General features: G+C 36.0%; 1 protein-coding gene across 1 annotated transcript in view; it reads left to right on the top strand.

The window, feature by feature from the left end:
* CDK13 (cyclin dependent kinase 13) overlaps positions 1-23,376 on the top strand; it is a 146,212-nt gene that overhangs the window by 21,095 nt on the left and 101,741 nt on the right. Inside the window, exons 2-3 of the mRNA XM_053609715.1 lie at positions 11,457-12,119; positions 22,786-22,956. Coding sequence (XP_053465690.1) covers positions 11,457-12,119; positions 22,786-22,956 — 834 coding nt within the window. The remainder of the gene's footprint in view (positions 1-11,456; positions 12,120-22,785; positions 22,957-23,376) is intronic.

Here is a 23,376-nt window from a genome sequence, read left to right as displayed (position 1 = left end):
GAACAAATCTGTGCTGACATGTTGATTTTAGCTCAGTGAGACTGATTTTAGATTTCTGACTTGCAGAACTGTAGGATAATAAATATGTGTTCTTATAAACTGCTGAATTTGTGGTATTTTGTTACAAGAGCACTGGAATATTCAGAAGGTATGAGTGTAAGGGAAATACAGAGTTAGAATCAATACAGTGACACAATTGATAGGATGTGGTATGGGAACCAGGAAACTTAAATTTCTAGCCTGGTTGGAAAGTAGTGAAATTAGAAATCGAGAGTGGTTCAAGACCAGCCTGACCAAGAGCAAAACCCTATCTCTACCAGAAAAAAGAAACAGAAAAACTAGCCAGGCAGTCCCACTACTTGGGAGGCTATGGCAAGAAGATTGGTAGGCCCTAGAGTGTGAGGTTGCAATGAGGTATGATGACACCATGGCACTCTACCCAGGGCTACAGAGTGAGACTCTGTCTCAAAAAATAAAAAATTGTTTTAAAATAGAGAGTGTCAAGGATTAGATGTTAGAGGAAGGTATATTCACTTTGCATGTCTTGATTTCAGGTCCTGGTGGACATGATGGTAATAGTATTTTGATGTCTAGTAGGATAGGAGAAGATTTGAAACAAAGACATGAATTTATAAAGCTACTACCGCTCTGTTATATGTAACTAATAGGGCTCTTAATGGTAGCATTACATGGCAAAGTATGTAGAAATATAGTTTTGACTGAGAAGATGTGAGAAGATGGTGAAGGGCATGATTGAGAGAGAGGCTTTTGAAAGAGTAATACCACTTTAGTCCTTTTCAGTTTGGTAAGCATTTTCATATATTTTTTGAGGAGGTTAACAGATTTTTTTGAAATGGATAGAACTATTATTAGCATGAGAAAAAAGCAGGTTTGACAATTTAGGCTTAAAAAGGTTGTGGATAGTGGCTGTTGTATTGGACATCATATGTATAAAACATTTCTGTCATCCTAGAAAGTTCTGTTGGATGGCACTGTCTGTAGTATTTTTTATAATGAGGGGTTGGTTCTTAACAGTATCATTTTTAGGAAATGGTATTTTCTAATTAGGCACAATTTTGAGAAGATCTGTAGTTGTGGAGAGACTGTGGTAATTGCGAAATGAACATTATACCATGTGTTTATCCAGGAGACACTAGTCTAAGTAACAATGAGGCTGGATATGGTGGCTCATGCCTGTAATGCTAGCACTTTGGGAAGCAGAGGTGGGAAGATCACTTGAGCCCAGGAGTTTGAGACCAGCCTGGGCAATAGTAGAGACCCCATCTCTACAAAAAGTTAAAAATAATAATGCTGGGCGTGGTGGTGTACTCTTGTAGTCTCAGCTACTTTGGAGGCTTAGGAGGAGGCTTGCTTGAGTTCAGGAGGTAGAGGGTTCAATGAGTTATGATAGTGTCACTGCATTCCAGTCTAGGCAATAGAGACTCTTGTCTCAAAAACAAACAAAAAAACTGAACACTAACCATGTGGGCCTCACAATACTGGTTTTTATTCTAGTACTACTTTCTGTTGTGTGAATTTGAGAAAACCTCTTAGAAACATAGAAAGGTCTCAACTTGTTAAAGAGGTCCTATAACCTCTTAACGACATTAAAAATAAGCAAGAAACAGCTGATATGTGTTTATTATAGATTGAACAATGTAGAAATACTAGGAAAAAAATTTAGAAAGAAAAAATCTTATCTGTGAAACAAACAGGTTGGACTTGCTATTTAATAGTGAAAGACATTATCATGGTATAATTCATTATTTAGTTGTAGAGAGACATGTACTTCTTTCTTATCCTCAACTTTCTGTATGCCATAAGTATTAAAATCATAGTCAAAATGACCTAAACTTGAATTTTGTTCTAATATTTAATTTTAGGTCCCCAAACCATATTTGTTATAAACAGTAAATATATTGTTGAAATTTATTAGCAAATACACTGTTCTGAGAGAATGGAAGTTTACTAGGACATGATATAAATAAGGAAAGAACTTCCATAGAGAAATAGAGGAGATGGAGAGGAATGGAAGTTGTATCTAGAATAATTCAATTTGTATAGTGATCAAATACCATAAAACATCACTTCCAAAATGTCTTTTTTTATAGAACAAAATTTTTCTAAGTCTTTATTGATACCTCTTCTTTTTTTCTCTTTTGAACAAAACTCTAAAGATAACTCTCTTATTCAGATCCTATCTAGCAGAGAATAGGCCAGAGGAATTACTTGCGTTGGGCTTTCACCTACTATCTTTGTATCTCTTTTTCTTAGGTAAGATTTACTTATCATAAATTTCAGTTAAATATGATTCATATGTTATGTCTGTATGAAACTGATGACCAATAGCTCTTGCCAGTGTAGGAAAGGTGATATAAGATTTGAGAAAAGAAGCCTTGCTTTCTAAGCATTCTGTGCTGTTACCTTTGGTGAGGTGACAGTCTCCTTGCTTTCTTTTGCTTATTTCTCTACTGCTCATCAATATCTGAGCAGGGGGTAGAAGCATGACTTACATCAGACTTGTTTTGAGTACAGAGTCAGTAGGGATAAAAAATTAAAAATGTGGCTGAGTGTTTCATATTATACTTTTGGTTCTTGTAAAAGTTATCTAAGTGATTTTATAACCATCTTATAATTACTTCATAGTTAACCAAACATTTCCACTTATTTCTTTTTATTTTTTTTAAATTTATTATTTTTTTTATTAAATCATAGCTGTGTACATTGATATGAGTACTTGTAAGCTTACCGGCATAAATAGTTAGATTAGAATGTTGCTTAAAGTAGTGTTCTCATTAATCTTACATAAATCTTTTTTTTTTTTTTCTTCCTTGAGACAGAGTCTCACTATGTTGCCCTCAGTAGAGTGCTGTGGTGTCACAGCTCACAGCAACCTCAAACTCTTAGGCTTAAGCGATTCTCTTGCCTCAGCCTCCCAAGTAGTTGGGACTACAGGAATCTACCACAACACCTGGCTTTTTTTGGTTGCAGTTGTCGTTGTTTAGCTGGCCTGGGCTGGGCTCGAACCTGCCAGCCTATGTGTATGTGGCTGGTGCCATAACCACTGTGCTACGGGTATGGAGCCAATCTTCTGTAAATCTTCATGTAAAGTATGGGATTGGTTCAAAATACTAGCTTAATGCTGAACACCAGTAGGCCCTCAGTATATACTCGTTTTTGAGTGAATGAGGAAGCAGTTGAACTTGTATTTGAGTCTATTAAAGTTAATCATTTTATTTTTATAGAATTGTAGAATGTTTCCAAATGCTTCTGTCAATACTAAGTATATATTTTTATTTTTTTAATTTTTTTTAAATTTTTATTTATATTTATTAAGTCAAATACACATAGATCATGAATACATTTATGCATATGTGAGGTACAATGTGTTGGTTTTTTTTAATACAATCTGATGTGGTTAGATCAAACCAATCAACATAGCTTTCACCTCATTTACTTGATTATTGTGCTAAGACATTTATTTTCTACACTTGACAGATTTGACTTGTACCCTTGTCATATGCTCCATAGGTGTGGTCCCGCCTTTTACCCTCCATCAAACTTCCCCCCTCCTCTTATACTAAGTATATTAATGTCAACTGTAAACAGAAATTTCATTTCAGTTATTTTTTTCTCTGCCATTTTAAGTATGGATTCCTAGAAATTTCTTTGCTTCATTTACCCTAGCTCCACAATTTCTACAAAATTCCTCTAAGAGGTATCTCTTTGGCAGTGTATTAATGTGTTAACTGTGTTAACCCACCTATTTTATTTTTATTTTATTTTGTTGCAGTTTGGCCGGAGCCAGGTTCGAACCCGCCGTCCTCGGTATATGGGACCGGCTGCCTACTCACTGAGCCACAGGCACCACCCCAACCCACCTATTTCAGAGTCAAAAAAAGTCTTTAATTTAAAATCTTGCCTATAACTAGATCAGTCAAGGTTCTGGAATCCAACTCAGGTGATTCAAGACTTTAATGAAAGGACTGCCAGTAGGGAGCTGGTTAAAGGAACAGAAAAAGGATTGGTTTCCCTAGCAACAGAGAAGCCCAGAGGGCAGGAAAACTACAGTGCTAGGGGAGCCTGATGAGGGCTGTGGAGAAGAGGGCACCTGTCATGAACACACTCTTCTGGTGATGTAGAGATTCAACTTTTTTTTTTTGTTTATTATTAAATCATAGCTGTGTACATTAATGCGATCATGGGGCACCATACACTGGTTTTATAGACCATTTGACACATTTTCATCACACTGGTTAACATAGTCTTTCTGGCATTTTCTTAGTTATTGTGTTAAGACATTTACATTCTACATTTACTAAGTTCACATATACCCTTGTAAGATGCACCGCAGGTTTAATCCCACCAATCACCCTCCCTCCGCCCATCTCTCCCCTCCCTCCGCTCCCTTTCCCCCTTCCCCCTATTCTTAAGTTGTAACTGGGTTATAGCTTTCATGTGAAAGCCATAAATTAGTTTCATAGTAGGGCTGGGTACATTGTATACTTTTTGTTCCATTCTTGAGATACTTTACTAAGAAGAATATGTTCCAGCTCCATCCATGTAAACATGAAAGAGGTAAAGTCTCCATCTTTCTTTAACACTGCATAATATTCCATGGTGTACATATATCACAATTTATTAATCCATTCATGGATCGATGAGCACTTGGGCTTTTTCCATGACTTAGCAATTATGAATTGGGCTGCAATAAACATTCTACTACAAATATCTTTGTTATGATATGATTTTTGGTTTTCTGGGTATATGCCTAGTAGAGGAATTATAGGATTGAATGGCAGATCTATTTTTAGATCTCTGAGTGTTCTCCAAACATCTTTCCAAAAGGAATGTATTAATTTGCATTCCCACCAGCAGTGTAGAAGTGTTCCCTTTTCTCTACATCCATGCCAACATCTCTGGTCTTGGGATTTTGTGATATGGGCTCATCTTACTGGAGTTAGATGATATCTCAAAGTAGTTTTGATTTGCATTTCTCTGATGATTAAGGATGATGAGCATTTTTTCATATGTCTGTAGGCCGTGCACCTGTCTTCTTCAGAGAAGTTTCTCTTCAAGTCCCTTACCCAGCCTGCGATGGGATCCCTTGTTCTTTTCTTGCTTATGCATTTGAGTTCTCTGTGGATTCTGGTTATTAAACCTTTGTTGGAGACATAACCTGCAGATATCTTCTCCCATTCTGAGGGCTATTTGCTTGCTTTACTTACTGTGTTCTTGGCTTTGCAGAAGCTTTTTAGTTTGATCAGGTCCCAGTAGTGTACTTTTGAAGCTGCTTCAATTGCCTGGGGGTCCTCCTCATAAAATACTTGCCCAGACCGATTTCTTCAAGGGTTTTCCCTGCACTCTCTTCTAGTATTTTTATAGTTTCATGTCTTAAATTTAAATCTTTAATCCAGTGAGAGTCTATCTTAGTTAATGGTGAAAGGTGTGGGTCCAGTTTCAATCTTCTATAGGTCGACAGCCAGTTCACCCAGTACCATTTGTTAAAAAGGGAATTTTTTCCCCACTGAATGTTTTTAATTGGCTTGTCAAAGACCAAATAACGGTAAGTAGCTGGATTCATCTCTTGGTTCTCTATTCTGTTCCAGAAATCTACTTCTCTGTTTTTGTGCCAGTATCATGCTGTTTTGATCACTATCGATTTTGATCACTATCGATTTATAGCATAGTCTGAGGTCTGCTAGCGTGAGTCCTCCAACTTAGTTTTTATTTCTGAGTAATGTCTTAGCTATTCGAGGTTTTTCTGATTCCATATAAAATGAATCATTATTTTTTCAAGATCTTTAAAGTATGACAGTGGAGCTTTAATAGGGATTGCATTAAAATTGTATATTGCTTTGGTTAGTATGGACATTTTAACAATGTTGATTCTTCCCAGCCATGAGCATGGTATGTTTTTCCATTTGTTAACATTTTCAGCTATTTCTTTTCTTAGAGTTTCATAGTTCTCTTTATAGAGATCTTTCACGTCCTTTGTTACATAAACTCCCAAATATTTCATCTTCTTTGGCACTACTGTGAATGGAATAGAGTCCTTAACTGTTTTTTCAGCTTGACTATTGTTGGTATATGTAAAGGCTACCAATTTAGGAATGTTGATTTTGTAACCTGAGATGCTGCTGTATTCCTTGATCACTTCTAAGAGTTTTGTAGTAGAATCCCTGGTGTTTTCCAGATATACAATCATATCATCTGTGAAGAGTGAAAGTTTGATCTCTTCTGACCCTATATGGATACCCTTGATCGCCTTTTCTTCCCTAATTGCAATGGCTAAAACTTCCATTACAATGTTAAAGAGCAGTGGAGACAATGGGCAGCCTTGTATGGTTCCTGATGTGAGTGGAAATGATTTCAATTTAACTCCATTCAATACGATATTGGCTGTAGATGACCTCTATCAGTTTAAGAAATGTCCCTTCCATACCAATTTTCTTAAGTGTTCTGATCATGAAGGAATGCTGGATATTATCAAAAGCTTTTTCTGCATCATTTGTGAGAATCATATGGTCTTTGGTTTTTAATTTGTTTATGTGCTGAATTATACTTATAGATTTATGTATATTGAACCAGCCTTGAGACCCTAGGAAAAAACTGACTTGGTCCTGCTGTATAATTTGTTTGATCAGAGTGATGTTTGCTTCATAGAACATGTTGGGTAGTCTTCCTTCTTTTTCTATATTTTGGAACAGGTTGAGTAATATAGGTACTAGTTCTTTTTCAAAGGTTTGGTAGGATTCTGATGTGAAACCATCTGGTCCCAGGCTTTTCTTCATAGGGAGATTTTGTATAGTTGATGCTATTTCAGAACTTGATATTGGCCTGTTCAACATTTCCACTTGAGTCTGGCTAAGTCTTGGAAGGTGACGTGCTTCCAAGTATTGGTCAATTTCCTTCAGATTTTCAAAAGTTTCTTGTTATTAAGGATTTTTTTTAATTTCTGAGGAATCTGTTGTTATTTTGTCTGTCGTTTCTGATTGATGAGATTAGAGATTTTACGCTTTTTTTCCTGGTTAGGTTAGCCAAAGGTTTATCTGTTTTATTGACCTTTTCAAAAAACTAACTTTTTGATTTATTGATCTGTTGTATAATTCTTTTGTTTTCAATTTCATTTAATTCTGCTCTAATTTTGGTTATTTCTTTTCTTCTACTGGGTTTGGGGTTGGAAGTTCTTCCTTTTCCAGTTGCTTGAGATGTCCCATTAAGTTGTTGACTTCCTCTTTTTCCGTTCTCTTAAGGAAGGCTTGCAGTGCTATAAATTTCCCTCTTAGGACTGCCTTTTCAGTATCCCAGAGGTTCTGATAATTCGTGTCTTCATTGTCGTTTTGTTCCAAAAATTTGGCAGTTTCCTTCTTAATCTCATCTCTGACCCAACTATCATTCAGCATAAGGTTATTTAACTTCCATGTTTTTGTATGAGTATGCAGATTCCTGTTGTTACCAAGTTCAACTTTTATTCCATGGTGGTCCGAGAAGATGCAAGGAATAATTTGTGTTCCTTTAAATTTACTGAGTTTAGACTTCTGACCTAAGATGTGATCGATTTTGGAGTATGTTTCGTGGGCTGATGAGAAGTATGTGTATTCAGTGTTGTTGGGATGAAATGTTCTGTAGATGTCTGCTAAATCCAAATGTTGGATGGTTAGGTTTAAATCTAAATTTCTTTGCTCAGCTTCTTATTGGAGGATCGATCCAACACTGCCAAAGGAGTGTTGAAATCTCCGACTACTACGGAGCTGGAGGAAATCAAGTTGCTCATGTCTGTTAGAGTTTCTCTTATACATTGAGGTGCATTCTGGTTGGGTGCATGGATTTTAATAATTGAAATCTCATCATATTGAGTATTACTCTTAGCAAATATGAAGTGACCATTCTTATCCTTCTTTACTTTTGTTGGTTTAAAGCCTATTGTATCTGCAAATAGAATTGCAACACCTGCTTTTTTTCTGATTACCATTTGCCTGAAATACGGATGACCATCCTTTCACCCTGAGTCTATATTTATCATTTAAGGTAAGATGCGACTCTTGTATGTAGCAAATATCTGGCCTGAGTTTTTGTATCCAGTCAGCTAACCTGTGCCTCTTTAGAGGACAGTTTAAGCCATTCACATTAATGGAGAATATTGATGAGTCTGGTAAAATTTTGGGTATCAAGTTTTTCGAAAGTCCAGTGGACATTTTTAATCCTTTCGCCACTGTAGAAGTTGGAGTTTGATCAAAAGTTGTTTACTTTTGTGTTAGAGTATTGGGCTGGTCATTATGGATGATAGGTCTGAGAATATCATGAAGAGCTGGTTTGGTTATGGCAAATTTCTTCAACATATGAATGTCATTAAAGTATTTAATTTCTCCATCATAAATGAAACTCAGTTTAGCTGGATACAGGATCCAGGGTTGAAAATTATTTTGTTTTAGGAGATTAAAAGCACCCTCTTCTTGCTTCAAAAGTTTCAGCTGAGAGATCTGTAGTCATTCTATAATTCTTCCCTTTGTAGGTAATGGATTTCTTAAGTCTGGCTGCTTTCAGAATTTTCTCCTTCATATTAACTTTAGTGAAGTTAATTATGATATGCCTGGGGGATGTCTTATTCAGATTGAGTTGTGCTGGGGTTCTGAAACTGTCTGCTATCTAAATTTCAGAATCACTTGGCATGTCTGAAAAATTCCTTTTCATAATTTCATGGAGAAGGGCCTCTGTGCCTTGTGAGGTCACTTCATCACTTTCAGGGATTCCAGTGAGGTGGATATTAGCCTTCTTTGAATTATCCCAGAGTTCTCTGAGAGAGTGATCCGTTTTTGCTCTCCATTTCTCTTACTCTTTGAGAGTTTGGGAGCGTTCAGAGGCTTTGTCTTCAGTGTCAGAAATCCTTTCTTCTGCTTGCTCCACTCTGTTACTGAGGGATTCTACTGTATTTTTCAGATCTTTGAGGGCTGCAAAATCTTGCTTCAGTGTGTCAAAATCTTTGGTGGTTTTGTCTTTAAATTTGTTAAATTCTTGAGACAATTTTGAATTCCTCCTCAAATTTCTAATTCTGACTTTTGAATTGTTCTAATCTCAAATTTTCTAATTTCTAATCTCAAATTTTCCTGCATTGTATTAATCTTGTTTGCAATCCAGATTTTGAATTCGATTTCTGACATCTCAGCCAGCTGCGTATGAATGGGATCTTCAGTTACGTCTGCCATATCCTTCTGTGGGGGGTTGATCTATTCTGGTTATTCACGTTATCAGAGGTTTTGTGCTGATTCTGCCCCATGATTGGTTTACACTGTTTGATTTTTCCCCTGGAGCTTTGTCGAGGACCCATACAGTGCTATGGCCTGAGAAACTGGGGACCTGTTTGGTGTGGTGGGGCTGAGTGGTTCCTGTCTTGTTTTCAGCTTGTCTCTGTTCTACCCTAGTGAAACAGTTACTCTGGGTTGAAATCTCAGTTGTGGAGAAATACCAGCAATTATGTCACCCCGCCCCCATAGGCAATAATTGGAAAAGGAGAATCAAACCTTCATACAACCACACACCCAGGCCACCACCTGAATAGTCCTCGGGCGATTGGCTCAGATCAAAAGGTCCAAATCAATTGTCTCAGTCAGCACCTGTCTCAGTTGGGAGAGTTTAAAAGGTCTCTGGCAACTGGATCACAGGAGTCTGGTGACTACTCAAATATGGCTTGCTCCAGTGTTCCCTGCAGTCAGGAGGACCCACCCAGCAAATAGATCCGTCTGGGAAGGTTGATGCCTCCTTCCCCACCTTGCACCTCTGTCACACCCAGTCACTGATAGCCCCGCAGGGCTGTGACCCAGTTGCCTCTAGTGAACAGATACTCCAGGGGTTTGCACCTGCCTGAATCACAAGGAAATCTATTTCTGCTCAGCCAGGCCGCTGCGCTCTGCCTCTATCCAGCAGGGGGAGGTGAGGCCTGACAGCCTCAGGCGCTTGATGGAGGCTGGGACGTGTTCACTCAGTTCCAGCCCTGCCCCTGATAGATGTTACTGACAGAACAGAACAGAACAACTTTGGTTAGAGAATCAATGAAGAGGCAATGGGGAGCTGGAAAGAAAAAAATCCAGCCTTTCTCTGTCTTCTCATCTGCTTGCTGGTATCAGACAGCACCAGATCCCAGTAGATGCATCTGTTTTTGTCAGCATCCTTGGGCACAGAATAGGGCAGAAGGGTAATGGGTGATGGAGTAGTGGCAGTAAGATAATAATCAACACAGTTGCTAATGAGTATGGACTGACTTCAGGTAATATGGTATTTTAGATTTGATTTCCTGTGAAGTATACAGACTTTAATGGGTTGAAATAGGCATTAAGTGTGATAACTTGTTTTTGTAAGGTGCTGTCATAGTGCCTTTATCTTGTGAGTATATTGATAAAGTGTATATTTGAAAAGCTCAGCTTCATTTCCTTTGGTGCTGTGCTACATTTGTTTTATAGTAACTTTGGGTACCACCGTACATTTAAATGTTAATTTTTATGTTTTTCAATAATTTTTGAAAAGTGAATTATACTCCAGGATGTATGTTTTTTATGATTTTATAGAGCCAAGAATTAAAAACCTAAGTTGTAGTTTAGAGTATATGAGTATTTGTGGCACAGTTCTTTGTGGGAGTTCGGTTTACTTTACCTTTCTGTACTCTTCCCGTCTGAGAAATTACAGTAATACTTACTAGTAAACGTTTGATTTTTCTTATGGTAAAATAAAGTAATAGTTGTCGAGCACTTTGAAGGCTTAAATGATATGTATATTATTTTTTTTTTTTTTAGTATTCATTTTGAAAAGTATTAGAACTTCAGGTTGAGAATGCTTGTATGATTTTTATTTTATTATATTTTCTATATGAAATTATGTAATCATAAGATATTATCTTTTATATGTGTGCTATGTGAATAAAGTGATAATGCTTGTAATTTTAGTCAACATGATAGTGAATATAAATTTTTTAAAAACTATCTTTTGAAATGAATCCTCAAAGACTCCTTTTAAAAAATTATCTAATGGTAGGATTTGTGTTTTTCAATTTTAGCATACAATAGTGCTTACTTCTGAACTTAACGGGTGTAGGTGGTTTTGAGATGTAGAAACTGTCTTCCTAGTAAAGACTGGTTAAATTACCTCTACCACTGGTATAGCCTTATTGCCTATTTCTCTTTTCTGAGACAACAGTGACATCTTGTCACATTTTTTCCTTCTAATTTTGGCAGCATTTATAGGCCGGAGCAAGATTAAGGTAATCTATTTTCAAAAAAGAGTAGCCACCCGATCATACTCTTACTTGAAAGCACTTTTCTATTTTTAATATTTGCATAAATAGAATGAGTTTGAAATTAACTAAACTTACATTTTACTTCACAGACTTGAATTATTGCTTTCTTTGTAAATTCCAAACTGAACTTTGTTGAATTACTGACTAAATCTTAATTATTTTCCACCAGACGGTCTGCCAAATCCCGAAGCAGAAGCCCATATTCATCTAGGCATTCAAGATCGCGTAGCAGGCACAGATTGTCTAGATCCAGAAGTCGTCATTCTAGTATTTCTCCTAGTACACTAACACTGAAGAGTAGCCTGGCAGCTGAATTGAACAAGAATAAAAAAGCACGGGCGGCAGAGGCAGCAAGAGCTGCAGAGGCAGCGAAAGCTGCAGAAGCAGCAAAAGCTGCTGAGGCTGCTGCCAAAGCTGCAAAAGCCTCAAACACTTCTACACCTACCAAGGGGAACACAGAAACTGGTACCAGTGCATCACAAACAAACCATGTGAAGGATGTGAAGAAACTCAAAATTGAGCATACACCTTCTCCGTCAAGTGGTGGAACTTCAAAAAATGACAAGGCAAAAACAAAGCCACCTCTTCAGGTAACAAAGGTGGACAATAATTTGATTGTAGATAAAGCCACCAAGAAAGCAGTTGTAGTTGTTGGGAAGGAGAGTAAATCTGCTGCTACAAAGGAGGAACCAGTATCTCTTAAAGAGAAAACCAAACCTCTTACGCCAAGCATAGGAACCAAGGAGAAGGAGCAACATGTGGCTTTAGTGACCTCTACGTTACCACCATTACCTTTGCCTCCCATGCTGCCTGAAGATAAAGATACTGATAGGTAAGTGCAAAAAAGTTTGTCAAGAACTGTTTAAAGAAAAAAAATCTAAGTTTGAAGTGAGAAATGACCTAACATTCTGTAAGTCCCTCCCTCCCCGCAAATAACTTCAGTAAAAGAGACTATAAGTGAATGAAGTCTGTTCATTTTAAAATGAAGCACATTGCTTGTAGGATGGCAAAATTACAGTTTATGCTGAGAAATTCAGGAAAAATTTGCCATTGCTTTGGATACAGTGAATATTTTAGTGTGAATTTGGGTATTAGAAATGCCATTATTCTCTTTGACTTAGTTTTCCTTGCTAGGATCAGATGGAGGACATTTTGTGATAAAGTTGCCCTGCGTGATCGAAATCTTCATAAGCATGTATCTCAGTTATTTCTGAAGTTTTTTCAGTGACTTTATGAATTTAGCACTTTTGGTAGCTTAATGAACTTACACTTTTGGTCTTTTCTTCATCTTTTTGAATTTTAAAATTACTTTATTTTGTTTTATTTTTGTTTGTTGTGCCTTCTTAGCTATACCTTTTAATTTTTTTTAGCCTGTCTTACAGTTAGAGATTAATCAGTTACATTATAGAAAACTCATATAATATGGTTATGCTTTCCTTTAACATGTTTAAACATTTCTGTCATGAACATTGAAGGTATGGCTTGATTTTTATTTTGAAACGTTTTATTCTTAAGAAGATGAAGGTGAGAGTGACTGAAAATTAAGTGTAGCTAAGAATGTTCTTATTTGTATCCTAGGTTAGAATTATACTATTGTGTGTTTTATCTGCCTTTTATACCATTTAACCATTTTTATGTTTATGAAAAAAGTAGAGCTATTTCTCCTATGCCCCATTTCTATTAAAAGCAACTATATATGGGCAGTTTTCCTAGCTGATTTTCTTTATAGGCCTTGAAAACAGATTGATAAAAATGCCATGTGGGCATGTCTTAAGTGTTCACTTTGGTTAGCTGTATGAAAATTTTATGGTTTTAAACTAAACAAAAGCTAAATCTGAATTCTTGTGTTTATTGCCTTTGAGGTACCTTTTCTCTGTATTCAAAAAGTTGCTGGGAGACCGTATCCGATTTAATAAGCTGTTACCTATTTACACTACTTTAATTGTTGTATTTGTAAGTTTGATTCTTCTCCAGGAATACTGAAGTTTCATAACGATAATGATTTGTAATTTTGATGAGTCCTGCTGGAATGGGTTCTCTGGCAGAGAGGCTTGAGTAACAGAATTGAGTCACTTCATTAGTTGAGAGAGTAACCAGTTACTGAGAATCCAGGTTTCAGTGAGACTGGTGGTTCTTTATTCTTTATGAAGAGGACTGAATTGTTAACTAGGGATATTTTCAAGATCTCAAGACATACCCATGTGAATGCTTAATGAGAATATTTTTTATGCATGTGTCCATAATAAGGTGGTAGTGCATATTTTTCTTGGTCATTAAAACTTTTTTTTTCTTCTGACCCACCTTTTCTGTCTCCTGCTTTTTTCCTTTATTTCTGTTTCTGCCTTTATTTTTTTGAATGTGTTTCTGTGTCATGGATGTGGAACTTCTTAAGATTCATGAATACTATGGCTAGTGTGCCTGTGTGGCCAAAGATTATTTGGTACTAATGGAACATTTCTTACTTTGATGGCTGTAAGTTTCCAAAATCTAAATGTGTGAGGAAGAGACACTCTATTTTTTTTTTTTTTAAGTTTTAGGTGATTAAATAAAAACATACTGTGAAAAAAAGAAATTGTAAAAGTGATTACTTTGGGAAATAAATGGGCAATGAAGGATATGGATAGGGCAGGAGACTTATTTTATGGTTAGTATTTGTAATGCTGTTAGAGGTGCAGTAAAAACATTTGTCAGTGGTCTGTAGTAGAAGGTTTAGTTTTTAATCCCAGTTGTACCTTTTACTGCTTTTAGGACTTTATGTGCCTTAGTCCATTTAGTTCTGTCCGTGGGTGAAAATATATATAGTTTAACCTGTCAGATTAGTTGTAAGGATTAAATGAGTTGATAGGCAGAATTTTGCAAACTGTAAAATGTGGTGCATCTCAGACATTGTATGATTAGTTGTAGTATAAATCAGCAGCATTAAGAACTTCAGTGATGCTTTTATTGAAAAAGAAAGTTTAAATGAATGAATGATTATATTGTATAACATAAAGACCCTTATATGTTTAGAAATGTTGGAAGAATAATAAAATTAACATCTGTATAACCTCCATCTAGATCCAGCAAGTGTTAACATGCTCTATTTCTCTAGTTTTGTATATTCTCTAGTTATTTAAGAGAACTAATGGAGGTACGTGTGTATATATACCTCTTTGTAGTACCATTTTAAGATACGTTGTAGCCATCGTGAACTTTCCCTTAAATGGTTTAATCATCTGCCAAGATTTAGGTCAGTCTCCTGCTTAATCACAATATCATTATTGTACTGAAGGTGGTTAGAATAGAAATTAACAATAATACTGTTTTTCTATAATCATGGCTGCCCCCCCCCCCCCCTTAGATGACTTTTTGGCCAATAGTCTTACAAAATATCCCACATCTGAATTTGTCTGATTGTTTCTTTCTTGGTATCATTTAACTTGTTCTTCTCTAATTCTTTCATTTCCCATAAACTGGAAATTAGTTGTGCCTTGAAGAGATTAAGAATGAATGGATTTTTAGCCAGATATAGGAGAGATGATTTGTATATACTTCATGCTATTGTGACTGGAGGAACAAAATATCAGACTGTCTTACATCATGATGTGATCACCAGCCTTAAGATCTCTCCATGTATAAATATGGGTGCATTTTTCCCTTTGCAGTCAGAACAAGCTGTAGGGTTAACACTTAGGCAGTGTTTGAATATCCTTTTTCTAACAACCTATCACGTAATGGTTTACTGCCCATTTATGGTATTTATATAATTTGATTACTATGGTAGGGGCTGCAATTCTGATTTTTTTCTTCTAGTTCTGTCATTCCTTTTAGCATTAGCTGGCCTTCTTTTGTAAATAACACACTTTTTCCTGCACCCATTTGTCATTGTACTCTCATGGATTTTGGTTTATTCTCTCTGTTATTATCAATTATAGTCCCTATTCTTTTTGATACTCACATTGTCTGAAATTTGACCATTGGGAGCTCGTTTAAGCTGACTCCTTTATCCTTTTGACATGACTTCATTTGTTTTTTAGTGTTTCCTTGCTTCCTAGTTAAATAATACAGCTGAAGCTTGCATTGGATTTTACTTCTTTGCCCAAACTGCTGTTTCTCCCCGAATCATCAAATAGACTGTTTTCCTGTGCTATAATGGTTTTCTTTTTTAAAAATGTTAGTATCATACCCATGTTTCTTGAATCCTTGAGTTGATTTTTCATTTAACGTGTTGGAGGTCTTTCGATATTGGTAGAGATGTGTCCAGTATTCTGATTTATAAGAATGTGTGCGTCATGCTCTTCTGCTGTTGATCAGTGGATACTTAAGTTTATAATTACCTGGTATTAAATTTTCCTTATATACGAATATTTTATGTACATGTAGGTAATATTTGCAGGATAGTTTACACACCAAAGTATGCACATTAAAAAATGTTTTAATAGGACTGTATGCCATTTTATGCAACCAAAAGTATGAAATTACCTTAATATTGGCTTTTGTCAATTTTTAATTTTTGACAGTCTTTAAAATATATAAATGTTTAATTTTGCATTTTCTGATTATTAATGAGGTATACCATCTTTCTGAACATTGACTATTTTTTTCTTCCAGTGAATTGATTGCTATGTTCTCTGATGGATTTTCATTAAGGTTGTATCCCCTTTTCCGTTTATGTGTTATGTTAGGGATCTTGATCTTTGACACTTATGTTATTGTTTGTCTTTGACAATTATTTTGTTTTTGGTTATATAGATGTTTTCTATTTTTATGTAGTTTCCTTTATAACTTCTAGATTTATAAAGTTCAAAAAGGTTAACTCAGATTTCACAGGAATTTGTGAATTTGTTGTTAGTTCTTGTGTGAAGAGGGAGAAGTGGACCGATTGTCTGCTCTACCCTCACCCAGTGTTATCGATATGATTTGTTGACTAATTATATTACTAACTTGAAATGCCATACATATAAATTCTTACAGTTATCTATGTTTCTATACTTTTTTTTATCTATTGACATGTTTCTTTGCCAGTACCTTACTGTTTTAATGTCTTCAGATGCATAGTATATAGGCTGTCAACTCAACTTTCTATTATAGAAGCAGGCAGGTAATATAAAAAAGTAAAGGAGATAGAGTAAATTATTGATTAGTAAACAGCTCTGCTGCTGAGCTTCACACTTCATTGTTGCTGTGTAATAATTTGGGCCTAAAACATGGTTTATGTTTGAAAAGTCAAGTATCATTGCTATTATGCATAAGAACAGACTGCCAGAGTTAAACATTGTATAAAGTCTTAAAATCCCATGTCATTTTATGAAGCACTTTATTTTAGTTTTTCTGTTCAAGACATTTATTGATGGATCAAGATTGATTTAAGCAGCAAATATTGAGAGATTAATGCTACATAGCTAATTAAGTTTTTTCTCTTATCTCCCTAACCACAAACCTATCCAGGAAAATATTTCTATACTTTCCTATCTCCTATTATCTTCTCTTTTTGTTGTTAATTTCTCCATTTTAGTACCTTGGTTCTAACTAAGCCTCAGTCCAGATGGTTCTTCCTGAGAAAACAACAAAGCAGGATCTTTTTAAAGATAAGATTCTATTCTCTTTGGCTCTGCTTTTCCTCTAAATTTTTCTGTTGGAGGTTTACTCTTGGTATCATGCATAACTAGAGGTGTTGTTTTTATATCAGTTTGATAGGTGGCAGTAGGAAATGCAAAGAATTATTGCCTTTCTGGCATGCATTCACTGTGCCCATTGGGGGCACCAAGGCAATTGAGATGAATATGACTGTACCCCTAGCTTTAGAGTTTGATCTGTAAGCTCATCCCTCTTGCCTCAGTGATTGATTTAAACTATGCTTATCTCAGTTTGCACCAAGCAAGACTAGGGGACCTGTGAATAATGGCCTCCCAAAGATGTCTTCAGCCTAAGCCCCAGAAACTGTAGAAAGAGACTTTGCATATGAAATTAAATAAAGGATCTTGAGATGTGGATGTTATACTGGATTATTTGGTCCCCAAATGTTATCAGAGGCTTTTTATTAGAAGGACTCAAAAGAAATAAAAGTTTGAAGAGAAGGTGATGTGATGATAGAAGCAGACATGATAGTGATGCACTTTGAGGATGGAGTAAGTGCCCAGAAGTCAAGGAATACAAACATCCACTGTAAGGAAACAAGAGAAACTGAAAAAGTAAAGGAACCTCCAGGTTATAGAACCTCCAGGAGGAACCGGCTCTGCAGATACTTTGACTTTATTCCACTGAGATGGTGTTCAGACTTCTGACTCGCAGAACTAGGACGGATGAAATTTGTGTTATTTTAAGACACAAAATTGTTAGTAATTTTTTTTTTTTACAGCATCAGTAGAAAACTAATACAGGATTAGAATCCAACTGATGGGATTTTCTTGGATAACTGATTATAAAAGAAACTTCATTGTCTGTATAGTATATAGAATAGATGTGAAGTATGAAACTATTTTAAATATTAACTACTATGATCAAGGCCAGCTTAAATACATGGCTCTGATCAAAATATTCTTGAAACCTACAATAATTCAGAACTGTTGCAATTATGTATGTTGACAGATTGCCCTTATTGTTGAGAAGAGGTTTCAGTTACTTGCAGTGGGAAATGACTTAGCTGGTACGACAGTTTTAAACAAAAATCAAAATTTAAAAATAAAACTTCTAATACACTTTCATTGTCAGATCAACAAGAAGAAAAGCTGCGCTGGTCGGACAAGAGTAATTGGATGGAAAGAATCCCAAAGAAGGGCAGGATGTGTTGATTGCTGACCTGTCCTTACTGTTGGGCACATTCATAGAAATAATTCATGCTTAATAAATATTTTTGGAATGAAAAAAAAAAAAAGAATTTGGGCCTAGTTGTTGCCTTTCTTAAAAAAGAAGCCTGGAATCTAAATATTTATGTAAATCCTCTGATGTAAAAATACTGACAATAAATAGTTCTCTCTCTCTTTTTTTTTTTTTTTACAATAAATACCATCATTTTATTTTTTATTTTTTTATTTTTGAGACACAGTCTCAGTATGTTGCCCTGGGTAGAGTCGTATGGCGTCATAGCTCACAGTAACCTCAAACTTTTGGTCTTAAGCGATTCTCTTGACTCAGCCTCCCAAGTAGCTGGGACTACAGGCGCCCACTACAATGCCCAGCTGTTTTTTTTTGTTGCTGTTGCAGTATTTTTAGCTGGCCCAGGCTGGGTTTGAACCCACTGCCTTTGGTGTATGTGGCTGGCGCCGTAACCACTGTACTACAGGCACCCAGCTGCATCATTTTATTATTATACAACATTGTATGAAACAATAAATTGCATTTGGTGAACATTATCCTAACTGAGGTATTACAATAATGAAAAAATGAACATCACATGTACTCAGTACCAAATTAGAATCAAGGGTTAATAACCAGAATCTACAAAGTACTCAAGCAAGTAAAACTGAAAAGGTAAAACTACCTGTCCATATATATGCACAATTACAATGTGTCAACTAAAAACATAGACAAAAACTTAAATGTGGCTTGACACCTGTAGCTCAGTGGCTAGGGTGCTAGCCACATACACCCGGAGCTGGTGGATTAGAACCCAGGCTGGGCCTGCCAAACAACAATGACAACTACAACCAAGAAACAGCCCGGCTTTGCGGCTGGCACCTGCAGTCCCAGCCATTCAGGAGGCTGAGGCAAGAGAATCGCCCAAACTCAAAAAGAGTCTGAGGTCGCTGCAGGCTGCGACCACACGGCACTCCACCTCGGGCAACTTAGTGAGACTCTTTGTCTCAAAAAAAAAAAAAAAAAAACTTAGTAAATCATACTGGGAGAACTAGTTAGCCACATAATAAATAGTTCTTTGCAAAACATTGCATAGGTTGGATGACAGACACATATTCTTTGACTTCAACCAGTGTGTAGCTTCTACTTTGGGATTCTTAATAGACCATTTGACAAGGCAAATCCTTGTTATTAATCATTTTTAGAAATTTTGGTTCTCTGCCTTTATTCTTAGAAAAATTTATAATAGGTCAGGTTGTTAAGTTATATTTAAAAACACTCTTGCTTGTGTTTTGTTTGGGAGTCATTAAATAGAGTAGTAATTTGGAGACAGCTTTAGAGTATTACAGTTTGCCATATGAAAGCATGGTTTCTTTTTATTTGTTTGGACGTAACCATATGTTCCTTAGTCAAATGTTTTACTGTTTTTCCTTTTGGTTGTGTACATTTTCTTGTTAAGGCAGTTTTTGTGCTGTGATGTGTGGAAACTTTTCTAAAATTACATTTTCTATTTCATCAATGCAAATCTTAAGTCAGAATGTAATGTTTTTAGTTATATAATGTTATTCTTAGAAAGTAATATTTGACAGTTCATATGACATATTTTATTTTATTTAATTAATTAATTTATTTATTTTTGAGACAGAGCCTCAAGCTGTGGCCCTGGGTAGAGTGCTGTTGCATCACAGCTCACAGCAACCTCCAATTCCTGGGCTTAAGCGATTCTCTTGCCTTATTCTCCCAAGTAGCTGGGACTACAGGCACCCGCCACAATGCCCGAGTATTTTTTGGTTGTAGTTGTCATTGTTGTTTGACAGGCCTGGGCTGGATTCGAACCCACCAGCTCTGGTGTACGTGGCTGGTGCCTTAGCTGCTTGAGCTATAGGCGCTGAGCCTGTATGACATATTTTAATTTAGGTGTTTTAAATAATAACTGAAATTAAGACTTTTAGTCTTTTCCTCCCACAAATGTTGATTTGACTCTTCAGATAAATAAGAATTTGACTAAAGCCTAAATGAAGAATTTTGAATGCAGTTTCTACAAACTGTAGAAAAGTAACAGTTTTTTAAAGAAATTATTTTAAATATGCTGATTTTTAGACAGTGTTCCAAGTGGTACCTTTTCTAGAAAGAAGCCATTACTAAATTTCAAACCTAATTTAGCTCCCCTTAGCTACCACATTAACTCTGGGGCTCTGCTGTTTGTATAGTGCTTTATCTTGCTGCTTACCTGTCCTCTACTGTGTAAGTTCCTTTCTGAAAGGAACTGTAGCTTAATGTACTTGTTATTGTTGTTGTTAAATCTCCAGTATCTTACACAGTAGCTAGCATGTAGAAGCCCACAACAATACTTATTGGATGTAGGGACAGTAAAATTGAGAAGTGGGTAGGTGGTACCTTACTTTAAAAATAAAACTAAAGGCCTGTGGCGCCGGCCTCATATACCGGAGGTGGCGGGTTCAAACCCAGCCCTGGCCCAAAACTGCAAAAATAAATAAATAAATAAATAAATAAATAAATAAATAAAACAATAAAACTAGAGATCAGTTTTTTTCAAGCATGTTTTCACTGTTAAAGAATCTTCCAGTGAGTTACCCAGGGTTACAAAGAAAAGGCACAATTTTACTATGATTATTAAAAGTAGTTTTTATCTGATGATATTAAAGGAGCTACTTGTTTTCCAGTATTATTGCTCTGTAGGAACAAGTGGTAACAGAAGGATAACAAAAGAAGTGATAATTAAAATTAAATGATTTACATTAATAGCATCTTTAGTAATTTCTGATCATAGCAGTGTAGTCTTAATAAATTTTTTCAATATGGGACTCATAATTGCTGTGAAAGTATATGAAGTCCAAATTTTACTATCATTATAAGAGTCTTTTCAAGTATGTCATGTTAGATAATAGATTTTGGGGGGGGGAATCTGTGAAATTTAATATAATTGACAAGATAAACTTTTAAGAGTCAGAGTTTTCAATGCATTCATAAAAAGTATAAAACTAAGCTTGAATTTCACTTGCAGTAAGCTAGAGTCTTAATAAAATTAGAAGAATCGTTGTCCAATTTATAAACATTAATTAACCTGAAAGGGAGCAAAGTGAGATTAGTTGTTTGTGGTTATTTAAATGGGCATAAATAATAGCATGTAGTTTTATTTATTTCTTATAGTAAAATATCTTTTTGTTTCCCCACCATAATAAAACCAGATGCTATTAAAAGAATTTCTTTTGGCTGGGTGCGGTGGCTCATGCCTGTGATCTTAGCAATCTGGGAGGCCAAGGCAGGTGGATTGCCTGAGCCTGAACCTGACCTCCTCTCTAAAAAATAGCCAGGCGTTGTGGCAGGCACATGTAGTTGCAGCTACTTGGGAGGCTGAGGCAAGAGAAACGCTTAAGCCCGAGAGTTTGAGATGTGCTGCCACAGCACTCTACCAAGGGCGACACAAACTCTCAAAAAAAAAAAAAAAAAAAAATTTTTTTTTTTCTTCTAAAGCATGATTAGTTGATTTTCAGGTATGTATGCCTGTATGTATGTATGTATTTTAGTGGAGATGGGGTCTTGCTTTTTCTCAGGCTGGTCTCAAATCCTGAGTTTAAACAATCCACCTGCCTCAGCCTCCTAAAGTGCTAGGATTACAGGTGTGAACCAACATGTCTGGCTTGATTTTCAGTTTTAATTTATAGTTAAATCTGTATCATTTTAAAAAATAAACTATTTTTTAGAAATCTTAGATATATTGGCTCAGTGCTTGTAGCATAGTGGTTATGGCGCTAGCCACATACACCAAGGGTGGCAGGTTCGAACCCAGCCTAGGCCAACTAAAACAACAATGATAAAACTGCAACAAAAAATAGCCAGGTGTTGTGGCGGGCACCTGTAGTCCCAGCTACTTGGGAGGCTGAGGCAAGAGAATCACTTAAGCCCAAGAGTTTGAGGTTGTGAGCTGTGACGCCAGAGCACTCTACTGAGGGCAACATAGTAAGACTTTATCACCAAAAAAAAAAAAAAAAAAAAGAATTCTTAGATATATGGAAAAATTAGGAAGATATTATAGACTCCCAGTTTGGTATACCCTGCAGCCATTTCCTCATTAATGCCTTGCTTAGTTTAGTATATTTATTTGTTAACAGTTAATGAACCAATATTGATACATTATTTTTGTTTTTTTCTGTGAATTTGTTTTATTGAGGTATGGGACATGGGGTGGGAAATGTCATTGTGGAGTTTAAAATACCCCTCCTCACAAGAAATATCCGTTCTAATCTTCCTGGCATGCTTTACGGAACAACTTCTTGTTGAAACTGCTCTTGGTGCCTGTAGCCTATTACTATTATTTTTTTTTTATTGAGACAGAGTCTCACTTTGTCACCCTCCGTAGTCACAGCTCACAGCAACCTCTAACTCTTGGGCTTAAGCAATTCTCTTGCCTCAGCCTCCCAAGTAGCTGGGACTACAGGTGCCCACCACAACACCTGGCTATTTTTTGTTGCAGTTGTCATTATTGTTTAGCAGGCCCTGGCTGGGTTCGAAGTTGCCAGCCTTGGTGTATGTGGCTGACGCCATAACCACTGTGCTGTGGACGCCAAGCCAGATAACTGTCTTGTAATGTGAAATAATAAGGAATACTCATGGCTATTGCATACTACTTAAATGTAAGACATGGGCACATTTTTATTACTCAGTCAAATTTTGAGGTATTATTTGTCTTCTTTCTTTTTCAGCTTACGAGGAAATATTTCAGTAAAAGCAGTTAAAAAAGAAGTAGAAAAGAAACTCCGATGTTTACTTGCTGATTTACCACTGCCCCCTGAGCTACCAGGAGGAGATGATCTGTCAAAGAGTCCAGAGGAAAAGAAAACAGCAACACAGTTACATAGTAAAAGGAGGCCTAAGTATGTGCTCGCTTTCTACCTGTTCTTAAATTGACCAAAATGATTCTGGATCATCATAAATTCATAAAACACTAAATTAAGATTTAAAATAAAAGTGTAATTATTCTTTCAACTTATAAATATATGAATAAATTCTATTAGAGTTTTGAAATACTTGCTTGCATACCTATTCTCAATGACTAATAAAACCAAATTTAATTTTCTCTTACAATTTGTAATGTATTAATTTCTTGTGGTATTGTATGTGTTAATTTCTATTATTAAAATATTTAACATAGAAACACTGAAATTGGTTAAGGTGGAAGTCAGTATTCAGTAAGCTCAAACAAAATTAGTAATGAGCAAGCTACTGTGTTTTCCTTTGCTTTTAACTCCATTTTCTCCCATAACTAAATGTGTTCTCCATTTTGTAAGAGCTGG

Source organism: Nycticebus coucang, chromosome 11, assembly GCF_027406575.1.
Source record: "Nycticebus coucang isolate mNycCou1 chromosome 11, mNycCou1.pri, whole genome shotgun sequence".
Classification (NCBI taxonomy): Eukaryota; Metazoa; Chordata; class Mammalia; order Primates; family Lorisidae; genus Nycticebus; species Nycticebus coucang.
Note: the sequence above shows the minus strand (reverse complement) of the source record. Positions and strands in the feature narration are given on the sequence as shown.